General features: G+C 36.0%; 1 protein-coding gene across 1 annotated transcript; it reads right to left on the bottom strand.

The window, feature by feature from the left end:
• Positions 1-2,039: 2,039 nt before the first annotated feature.
• On the bottom strand, positions 2,040-4,332 carry LOC135336696 (uncharacterized). The gene has a single exon (XM_064532554.1). It carries the CDS (start codon positions 4,185-4,187, stop codon positions 2,244-2,246), a length of 1,944 nt encoding a protein of 647 aa, XP_064388624.1. The 5' UTR covers positions 4,188-4,332; the 3' UTR covers positions 2,040-2,243.
• Positions 4,333-12,384: the final 8,052 nt, after the last annotated feature.

Here is a 12,384-nt window from a genome sequence, read left to right as displayed (position 1 = left end):
GTAGGTCATGTTCTCTCCCGTGCAGTTCATGCATTTCATTTCATACGAGTACAAGAGTGGTGAATATCCTGGTAGACACTTCCCACACAGTGTTGAATTGCGACTCATATTTCCACAAGAGTACAAATTAAGATCGTCTGTGTTATTTGGAAGTGTATAAAAGACAGTGTCTATATTATGTCCGCAACCATACACACATCTTCCTAATTGAGTTTCATTGCTCTCACTATCGTAAGTCATACAATAGCAATCAAGAATGGATGTCCTACTGATTTCAACATCACATAGTACAGAGTGATATGGAATGTTACTACATTCACATTTTCCATTTGTTGAATTGTAAAACATCCAAGGATAACAAGACATGTCATGATCTTCGATCACTGTTGAACCAATAGACTTCTTTGAGCTGAGATCTTTCATTAAACTAGCTTGTGTGGTTGATAAAGTTTCACAGGGTATTTGTATCTTTGTCCAGCAAGTATTGTTATCCACTGCTTCTGTGTTTGCTTCTACTGGTGCAGAATTAGCAGTAGCAATCATAAGATGGAAAGTGAGAGTTAACATTAGGAGGTAATAGAACTCCATATCTAAATCTTAGACAATTGATGTCTTGTTTTGTATCGATGCAGTATATAACTATATCTACTATCTATGGTATAACTGACTTCTTTAAATTCAGCAAGCACCTACTGCATGCATTACAGGTAATAGAACTCCATATCTATAAATCTGATGTCTTGTTCTGTTTCGTCCACTGAATCTAGCTGCATGCATTACATTTTGTATTACAGATTTTGTATTTCACTTGATAGTTCTTTTGTTGATATGGCCCATTTTGGGAGACTTTTACTAGCCCGACTAAAATACTAACTATAAATTATTATGTTAATGGGTCCATTATGTATATCCTATAACTCAATATATATCTGCGCTCAGACAGACTGTGAGTTACTAAACACACTTGCTTTCATTAGAATATTATTGATACTGCATGAGGGCAGACAAAATACTGCTACTTATGCTATTGTTATCCACTGATTCAGTGTCTGCTTCTACTGGTGCATGCAGGATTAGCAGTAGTAATCATAAGATTTGAGGAGAGTGTTATACATAATTAGGAGGTAATAGAACTCCATATCTATCTCTTAGACTATAAGGGATCTTGTTAATTTCGGTAAGTGTAAGCCTATTTAGTAGAGCACCAGCATGCACCTAATAAAATGTATTGCTTTGGAGATGAAAGTGAAACAGTAAACAATTTTTTTGCTATAGTGTTTATTTTATAATACAAAGTTTATCCTCTGGGCTGCTGCACTGTTTTGCAGTTTTTGTGGGTGGGGCTCTCCATCATGATCATACTGAGCATGCATGCGCAGAAAGCGACTGCTAATAATAAATCTCATCTATAATTATTATAGTGTCATTACAAAATGGGGCTAAACCCCTCAATTTTTTTGTTCCGAAATTTTTCTTTGGACGTTGGCACCTAGTGGATTTGAACATAAGTCAGGTTATTGTCCAGAAAGTAATGATACTTTTCAAAATGTGGTTTTGTTACTGACTGTCACATAACCTACCACATGGTTGCTGAAGGCTCAGTAAATGTGAATGTCGTAGTGTTGTCTTTATATGCCCCCAAGCATCTAGTGGCCCTCAAGTGCCAACAAGTGGTGGTCCCTTTACCAACCAGAGTCAAGCAAGCTTTCAGCTGGTGTGGCAGGTGATGTAACAGTCACGAGACTATCACTTGTAATGTAACAAAACCACACCTTGAAAAGTATCATCACCTTCTTATAAATACCCTGACTTTGTTCAATATTAACACTTTTGCAAATACCTGAATTTGAATATCTGCACTTTGATAAATAATACCCACACAATATATGCACACAATAAATACCATGCATACCTATGACAAATATCCACTGAGATATACACATTTCCCCTGACATTTATTAATACCCATGCATGGACATAATAATTTATATATAATTATATCCATGGAAATATAATAAAAATGTCTCAATTTTCTCAGTGGTTTTCAACAATCTCATGCAGACAGACGTACTACTAGGTATTAAAAACAATTTGTAAAAAGTATCTTGCCTAAACACAGAATTATAACCGTACAAAGGATAGTTCAATACACAAAGTAAAGCAACTTTCTGCATGCATGTGACCTATGTATATACTTCCAGCAAACTCTATACTAAGTCTATAAGTTCACTTTAGCATTACAATTATGGCTCTGGAATGACAGCACAAGCAACTGAGCCATAGTTTGCATCCTTTCTTGGGGCAGAAATCAGCAGGGTATTTGGTGATGAGTAATCTGATGGATTCTCCAACCGGTGTGGAATATCATCACTATCTGAAAATGACTCCTCAATTTGTGAGATTTCAGGCTGAGCTCGAAAGCTACAAAATTTGCTTATGCACCAAGTTTTGAGTTGTTTCTTTATCTTTATCAAGAGCCACCAAATAGTTACTACAAGAAAGTAAATTATCGGGACACTTGCAAAGAGTCCTATAAGCAAATAAGAAAATGCACTGAAGTAGGAAGCTTTGATGTCAGCTTCATCTCCTGCAGTTGCCATAATAAACACTCCACTAAGAATCAGTAGCATGAAGGCATCTGTTATGTCGTACACTTTGAATTCTTCCTTGTATGGTCGTAGCAAAAGATGCATAAACATGAGGGTAATTATAAATAAAGTTCCAATAGAGTAACAATAGATGCTTGGTGAGAGTGCAAATAGTAGGAACACAATTAACTTAAGAAGAAATCCAGTCACAGAAAACCATCGATAATCTCTGGTACCATTCGTTCCATCCTTGTAGTAACCTTGGTAGCAGTTGACAAACATGTCAAGACGTTGACGCTGAATTTTCAAGGCATTGAGACATTCTTGGAACCATTTCATTGGATATACCATCAGAAGCACTATAGGAAGTATTACAGCAAAAACTCCGACAAACAAAGCTAATATTGCATACGGAAGATGTTCCTGTCCGAAGTATTCCACTGTAGCATCAGAGTAAAGTACAAGCTTTATATCATATTCCTTGCTGTTGGCTTTCAGTACATACATTCTAGTAAATACTAGTAAATCAACAGTTTTGTTGAGAACTTTTAAGTATGAGAGTAATAAAAAGGTCGCAAAAGCATTCACAATTGACCCTTCCATATCCCATTTTTGATCAACTAAACTGAAAAGCTTACGAAAAGGTCTCCACATCCAAATGACTATACGTACATCACGGCTATGCAAACAAATGAGAAAGTAAGTCAGAATAATCAGTACCAATGGATAAAAGGCAATTGCATAGTCCAAAGCAAGCACTTGTATTTGACTGATGTCCGTCACACAAATTGGTGGACTGACAGCACGAAAGAAATCTAAATTCCAGATGCCATAAAAGCAGCCTATAGCTTTAATAAATTTCTCAATATGTGATTTCTTTGAAAATACAGAAAAATAGCCTCTAACAGCAATAGGTGAAAAGATTCCCTGGGATACACTGATGAACCACTTCAGCATTGGTGAAGTTCCATTGAATTTAAAGATTACGACAAATAAAAAGAAGAATGTTAAAGGAATGTAAGCAACTGCTATGTACTTGATCCAGTTGTAGGTCGTGTTCTCTCCCGTGCAGTTCATGCAGTTCATTTCATACGAGTACAAAAGTGGTGAATATCCTGGTAGACACTTCCCACACAGTGTTGAATCTCGGTTTATATTTCCACAAGAATATGAATTAAGATCGTCTATGTCATTTGGAAGTGTATAGAAGACAGTGTCTCTTTTGTGTCCGCAACCATACACACATCTTCCTAATTGAGTTTCATTGCTCTCACTATCGTAAGTCATACAATAACAATCAAGAATGGATGTCCTGCTGATTTCAATATCACATAGTACAGAGTGAAGTGGAATGTTACTACATTCACATTTTCCATTTGTTGAATTACGAAACATCCAAGGATAACAATCCATGTCATGATTTTCGATTATCGCTAAACCAGTTGAGCTGAGATCTTTTATTAAACCAGTTTGTGTGGTTTGTGAAGTTTCACAGATATTTGTCCAGCAAGTATTGTTATCCACTGCTTCAGTGTTTGCTTCTACTGGTACAGAATTAGCAGTAGCAATCATAAGATGGAAAGAGAAAACTGTTAACATTAGTAGGTAATAGAACTCCGTATCTAAATCTTAGACTATTGATGTCTTCTTCTGTATCGATTCAGTATAACCATCTACTATCTATGGTATAAACTGACGTCTTTAAATCTACAAAGCACCTATACTGCATGTATTACACTTTGTATTACAGTTTTGTATTTCACTTGATAATTATAGTTCCTTTAATTGTTGATATGGCCCGTTTTGGGAGAGTGTTTCACTAGCCTGACTTAAAATAATAACTATCGATTAATTCTATTAATGGGTCCATTATGAATATAAAAACACCTATATTCTTTCAACTCAATAACATAACTATATATCTGTGCTCAGACAGACTATGAATTACTTGTTTGTTATTAAACCTCTTGCTTTTCATTAGAGTATTGATACTGCATGAGGGCAGACAAAACACTGTTTGCTAAACCTTTTCTGTTGTGTATAAATACAGAGATCTATCTAGCGGGTAAGTTTTGAGGGACAGTGTTTCAGCAATATTGAGACATTTCGTGGGTAATATTTTCGTGGTTGCTGCTTGCACTGCACGTAAAGGTAGGCAATTAGGGTGGATTCATTCGTGAGTAAAATATTCGTGGTCAGACCTTCAACCCACGAATATTTTGTCCCTCGAAAATTACCCGCTATATACGGTATGTGCAACAGTCAATGTAGAAATACATACATGTACAGTCATGAATGTGCACAATAAGTTTTTTACTATGACATTATACATAATTTATACTACTATAATTATAGTAACCTATATAGCATAATTATGGTATCTCAAGCAACTGATCATCAACTGATAAAATAATTATAGAGTTTCGGTAGTGAGGCAAACTGTGAGTTACTTATTACTGACAGGTGTAACAGATTAGTATTCCAGTGGAGTGCATGGAATCGAGTATATAGATGGGGGGAATTCAGCACAGAAGGAGGAAGGAAAAGGAGGCAGTCGACAACAACGTAATGGTCGAGTGCTATATTAATGTTACCATTAAAACGTATATGTGTAATTATGTGCAGTATACAGTACGTGGAACCTCCATTAACGATCACTGTACTTTGCTTTTCTCTACAAAATTAACTGTTAAAAAAGAAATATTATCTTATACCGAAGGGGGTGCATTGAATACCTAGTGTATTGGAATTATAGCTTGAATTGCAATGCTCTGTTTATGCATGTATATTGCACAGATATACTCTTTGCTCTTAAATGCATGTGATCTGTTTTGTTTTCTTACGGCTACTGAAAGCACTTTGCTTTGCTGATGGTGTTTGTGTTTTTGTTTTTTTGCTGGTACAGAATTAGCAGTAGCAATCATAAGATGGGAAGAGAGAGTTAACAATAGTAGGTAAAGGAACTCCATATCTAGCCTTATATACTGTTGATATCTTGTTCTGTATTTTCAGTAACTGACGTTTGTAAATCTACTAACAAGCACCTCCTGCATGTAAGGAAGTTGAAAATAGTTTCTGTATTTCACTTTATAGTTTCATTGTGATACGGCTTGTTTTAGGAGAGTGTATTTTACTAGCGTGACTAACAGATAATAGTAGGTCCTAAATAAATTTTATTGATTATTCGTGACAATAATTATTATGGCGCTCGGATAGAATGTATTAAACTTATTTTCATGTAGAATATTAATGCTGACAGGTGTAACAGATCAGCATTCTATAAGTGGAGCGAGTATTGTGGGGACTCGGGATAGAAAGATCGAGGGCAGAAAAGAATGCTGTTGTTGAGCTAAAACAAAAGTGGCTGAATGTTTTATCACCATTTCTTACTGTTGTCAGAGCTATATTGTATAGTACATGTTTTTGCCTGCGACATGCATTTATTGTATATTATACACTATATCTAATGTCCTATCGTATAATAGTGTGCAATGTGCAAGCGAGGTATATTCAATTTGCAGGTATACTAAGTTCCAGAGTATACCTGCTCTGAGGCACTTTTCCCATGTACTTCCCATGTAGATCTTATCAACTAGTGTCTAATGCTGGACTAGCCTCGAGATCAGGCCGATTAAAATACGTATTTTAATCGGCCTGGATTCGAGGCTACTGCTGGACTTGATTCTGTTTAGCTTTAAAGCCCTAACACAAATGTTACAGAACATAACATCTTGATTCACATCATAATGGAGAAACAGCCAAGTTTTGGCAAGAGGACAGAATTGGTTTGGACTTTCCAAATGACCGCTTGGGAACAACAAATTAGCTGGATGGTGAGCTGGTCTGGAAGACTTGGAAAGGATTCTCTCTCAACATTGACATCCATAGCAATGATAGCATGCAACACTTAATAGAGACTAAGATTCTGTACTGCACATGCTCCTTCAGTTCTAGCATGCTGTTTTGCACTGCAGTAGAAGATTCACTGCATTATTATGCCTCCAGGCGTAGCTGACAGTGTCTCAGTCAGGCTGTGTCTGTTCATAGATAAGCTATGGTCTGTTCTAGCCACATATTTTAATTGGCCTTGAATCGAGGCTATGTCTGTTCCAAATGTAACTGCTCAACTGCATCTAGCTGCATGTATTACATTTTGTATTACAGCTTTTGTATTTCACTTGATAGTTCCTTTGTTGATTTGGCCCGTTTTGGGAGAGTCTTTTACTAGCCTGACTAAAATAATAACTATAGTCTATATTAATGGGTCCATTATGTGTATCCTATAACTCTTTCAGCTCAATAATATAACTATATATAATTATGTGCTCAGACAGACTGTGAGTTACTAAACACAATTGTTTACCTCTTGCTTTCATTAGAATATTAATACTGCATGAGGGCAGACAAAATACTGTTTTTTGTTGCGTATAAATATAGTATAGAGATCTATGTGCATATAATTATATATACAGTCAATGTTGCATGAACATACATGTACAGTCATGTGCTCAAAAAGTTTTTTTCTCTTTGACATTTATATATAATTTATAGAGTTAACTGTACGCTATATATATGATGTTACTATTGTTCTCTACAAGATTATGCAAGTATAATGCCATGACGATTTTTAAAACGAATCGAGCCTATAATCGCACCATAATAATTATTTCCTTTGTTCAGTTATATAGTACCTGATCTTTATTGCTTCAGTACCTTGTTTCCAGACTGATTGCATTCTAGTATGAAGTTACGATTCTATACATAGTTATTACCGTCCACGAGGTCCCTCAAATCTCTAGCATATGCATATACGGAATACACAAAAATATAGATCTATTCATACTGGTATGCAATGGGAAGCTACACTGTCAGTACATTCTACTAGCCATAGATCTGGAATAACGCAATACTGATCATGAGCCATAATTTGCATTGCATCTTTTCTAGTGACAGAAATCAGCGGGGTATTTGGTGATGAGTAATATGATGGATTCACCAACTGGTCTGGAATATCACTCTCTGAAAACGACTCATCAATTTGTGGGATTTCAGGCTGAGCTCGAAAGCTACGAAGTTTGCTTTGCACAAAGTTTTGAGTTGTTTCTTTACTAGGAGCCACCAAATAGTTACTACAAGAAAGTAGATTATCGGGACAATTCCAATGAGGGCTAGAAACAGATAAGAAAATTTTCTAAAGTAAGAAGCTTTGATGCCAGCTTCATCCTGCGATTGCCATAATAAACACTCCACTAAGAATCAGTAGCATGAAGGCATCTATTATGTTATAGATTTTAAATTCTTCCTTGTATGGTCGCAATGAGAGTTGCATAAACATGAGGGTGACTGTGACTAATGAGCCAATAGAAAAACAATAGATACTTTGCGAGACTGTGAATAGTACGAACATAATCAGCTGAAGAAAAAAGTATGACACAGAAAACCACCGATAATCTCTGGTATCATTCGTTCCATCCTTGTAGTAACCTTGGTAGCAGTTGATAAACATGTTAAGACATTGACGCTGAATTTTAAAAACATTGAGAAATTTTTGGAACCATTTCATTGAATATACAATCAGAAACAGTATAGAAAGTATTACAGCAAAAATTCAGACGAACAAAGCTAATATTGCATACGGAAGATGTTCCTGTCCAAAGAACTCCACTGTGGCATCATAGTAAAGGACATGCTTTATATCATATTCTTTGCTGTTGGGTTTCAGTACATACATTTCAGTGAACACTAGTATATCAACAGTAACATTGAGAATTTGCATATTCTAAGTGTAGGTTGACTCTATAATTATTATAGGGAGAACAAGAAAAAAAATGAAATACAGTTTTAAGCAACATTAAATTTAAGCCTCATCCGTTGCTTTGCTTTTTTCTAACTTACTGTGTGGGGATATAGTAATTTCATTTTCGTTTTGTAAGTTTGTTTCTGTATACTCAAACAGACTGTGAGTAACTAACATCAATAAAAGATACTTGCCTGTCATTATAGATCTAGATACTCAGTATAGGTCCGTAGATAGCTTAGATTTACAGCGGTGGCCCCTTTTTTCTTCTTCGTAATATCAGGTTTAATATACAAGAGGAAACATAATATGCAGTGTGCTTGTGATCCACTGCATGTACCTATATAGAGTTTTGTAGGTAGCAAAATTACATTTACTAAAGCTGAAATTGCGGGAGGTTTCTTTGCTATAGTGGATCATCTATCATGCATCCTGCAATGCTATCTAGAATGCCAGGGGGTAATTGCCCCACCCCCTGCTATCTATGGTCCTGTGTATACAGCAGTGACTATAGTACCAGTGATATAGATCAGCAACCGCTTATTCCAGGGTAGTGAGAATTGACAGTGATTACATCATCCTTAACAGTGATTCTGGAGTTATAATTATACCCATTAAGCCATTACTCATCTATATACAATGACATCACCTGAATTTGTCATTCGTTGTTGTGTAGTAGTTTCATTTTGATAAATAGATTTACACCCACACAATAATTATATGCACTATACAACAAATACCCACACTTATATACAAATGTCAGTGGACAGTTGTATATAGGTGGACAATCATAATAGTATAAGTACAAACTGAAAGGTACATTTAGCTATAAATAATTAGATTTCACAGAGGTACACAACAACTTTCTGCATGTGATCTATGTATGTGAAAGAAAACTATATACTGCCAGTAAACTCTACTAAGTCAGCTTTTTAGCATTACAACCATGGCTCTGCATGGAATGACACTTCAAGCAACTGAGCCATACTTTGCATCTTTTCCAATGGCAGAAATCAGTGGGATATTTGGAGAGGAGTAATCTGATGGATTTTCTAACCGGTGTGGAATATCACTCTCTGAAAATGACTCATCAATTTGTGGATTTTCAGGCGGAGTACGGAAGCTACGAAGTTTGCTGATGCACCAAGTTTTGAATTGTTTCTTTACCAGGAGCCACCAAATAGTTACTACAAGAAAGTAGATCATCGGAACAGTTGCAATGAGGGCTAGAAATGAATAAGAAAATGTTCTGAAGTAGGAAGCTTTGATGCCAGCTTCGTCTCCTGCGATTGCCATAATGAACACTCCACTCATACTTAGTAGCATTAAGGCATCTGTTATGTCATACACTTTGAATTCTTCCTTATATGGTCGTAATGAGAGGTGCATAAACATGAGAGTAACTGTGACTAACGCTCCAATAGAAAAAAAATAGATACTTTGCGTGACTGTGAATAGTACGAACATAATCAGCTGAAATATGAAGTATGACACAGAAAACCATCGATAATCTCTGGTACCATTTGTTCCGTCCTTGTAGTAACCTTGGTAGCAGTTGACAAACATATCAAGGCGTTGACGCTGAATTTTCAAAGCATTGAGACATTTCTGAAACCATTTCATTGGATATACAATCAGAAACACTATAGGAAGTATTACAATGAAAACTCCGACAAACAAAGCTACTATTGCGTACGGAAGATGTTCTTGTCCCAAGTATTCTACTGTGGCATCATAGTAAAGTACATCCTTTTTAGCGTATTCTTTGCTGTTGTCTTTCAGTACATACATTTTCGTAAATATTAGCAAATCAGTAGTAGTGTTGAGAAATTTTAAGTAGGAGAGTAAAAAGAAGGTAGCAAAAGCATTCACAATCGACCCTTCTATATCCCAGCTTTGACTAACTAAACTGAAAACCTTATGAAAAGGTCTCCACAACCAAACAACTATACGTACATCACGGCTATGCAAACTAATGAGAAAGTAAGTCAGAATAACCAGTACCAATGGATAAAAGGCAATAGCATAATCCAAAGCAAGCACTTGTGTTTGACTAATGTCCGTCGCACAAATAGGTGGAATGACAGTACGAAAGAAATCCAAATTCCAGATACCATAAAAGCTACCTAAAGCTTTAGTTAAATTCTGAATATAAGCTTTCCTTGAAACAACTGAAAGAAAAGCTCTTGCCGCTATGGGTGAAAAGATTCCCTGGGACACACTAATGAACAACTTCAGCAAAGGAGAATTTCCGTTAAATTTAAAGATTACGACAAAGAAAAAGAAAAATGTTAATGGAATGTAAGCAACTGCTATGTACTTGATCCAGTTGTAGGTCATGTTCTCTCCCGTACAGTTCATGCATTTCGTTTCATACGAGTACAAGAGTGGTGAATATCCTGGTAGACACTTCCCACACAGTGTTGAATCACGGTTCAGTCTTCCACAAGAGTATGAATTAAGATCATCTGTGTTATTTGGAAGTGTATAAAAGACAGTGTCTGTTTTATGTCCGCAACCATACACACATCTTCCTAGTTGAGTTTCATTGCTCTCACTATCATAAGTCATACAATAGCAGTCAAGAATGGATGTCCTGCTGATTTCAACATCACATAGTACAGAGTGATGTGGAATGTTACTACATTCACATTTTCCATTTATGGGATTACGAAACATCCAAGGATAACAATCCATGTCATGATTTTCGATTACCTTTGAGCCAATGAATTTCTCTGAGCTGATACCTCTTCTTATTAAACCATTTTGTGTCATTGATAAAGTTTCACAGGGTATTTGTATCTTTGTCCAGCAAGTATTGTTATACACTGCTTCAGTGTTTGCTTCTACTGGTAAAGAATTAGCAGTAGCAATCATAAGATGGGAAGAGAGAGTTAACAATAGTAGGTAAAGGAACTCCATATCTATCTCTTAGACTGACTATAATAATTATTGTTCTCTACATTCATGGAGTAGGGGTAAGTCCACTATAGTGACACCTGCACATGATAAGATTGTGAATGAAGTTGAATATAGTTTATAAAATAATAATCTACTAGCAAGCACCTCCTGCATGTAAGGAATGAAGTTGAAAATATAGAGTCTGTATTTCACTTGATAGTTCATTTATGATATGGCTCGTTTTGGGAGAGTACATTTTACCAGCGTGGCTAAATAGCTTTATGATAGTGGTCCCAAATAAATTCAAAATGGACTATTAATACTGATTGTTCGAACAATACAATAGTTCGTAGATAGACTATAATTTTTATGGTTTACTTGTTTGTCGTATCAAACTTGTTTTCGTGTGTAGAATGTTGATACGGACAGGCCGGTGTAACACATATATCAGCATTCCAGTGGAGTGAGTGTTGGGGACTCGGGATAGAAAGAGGGTAGAAAAGAATGTTGTTGTGGAACTAACTGATCAATTTTGCTGTTGTCAAAACGGTTGTATACACAAGTCAAGTGCACTATAGTACATGTTTTTTTCCTGCGACATGCATTTATTATGTTAACTGTATAAAACAGCCAACAACATTTGCTTCTCATGTGTGGGTCTCAGCTTGTATGCTGCAGGTTCTTTACCTTTAAATCTCTTCTGTCGTGACAAATGGTATCACGTGTGTATTAGCAATACCTATGGCTTTATGTTATGTAGCTTTGATTCATCCGCCGAGGTATCAGCACCCGCGGTGCTTTCATCATACTATACCAGGCCTGAATACTTGTAATATAGCTATAGTGGGTCCACAAATAAGTTCATATCAGGAGTACATGTACTCTTGTGTATATAATATAATAATTATATTTATAGCTGAATGTTTTATCAACATTATTTTATCGTTGTGTGCATGCACTACACGTGCTCTATAATATACATGACACTCTTTTGGAGCCTACAACTTCATTTAATAGCACTATAGATAGCCATAGGCAATGTGTGTAGTGGAGGCTGCTCACACCCATAACTATTTCAGCATACGTTCCCATACCAAA

The sequence above is a fragment of the Halichondria panicea genome, chromosome 5, assembly GCF_963675165.1.
Source record: "Halichondria panicea chromosome 5, odHalPani1.1, whole genome shotgun sequence".
NCBI classification, from domain to species: domain Eukaryota; kingdom Metazoa; phylum Porifera; class Demospongiae; order Suberitida; family Halichondriidae; genus Halichondria; species Halichondria panicea.
This window is presented reverse-complemented; position numbering and strand designations above follow the sequence as displayed.

Excerpts from the sequence above, each read along its gene's own strand:
- LOC135336696 (XM_064532554.1), bottom strand. The coding sequence starts at position 4,187 with ATGTTAACAGTTTTCTCTTTCCATCTTATGATTGCTACTGCTAATTCT.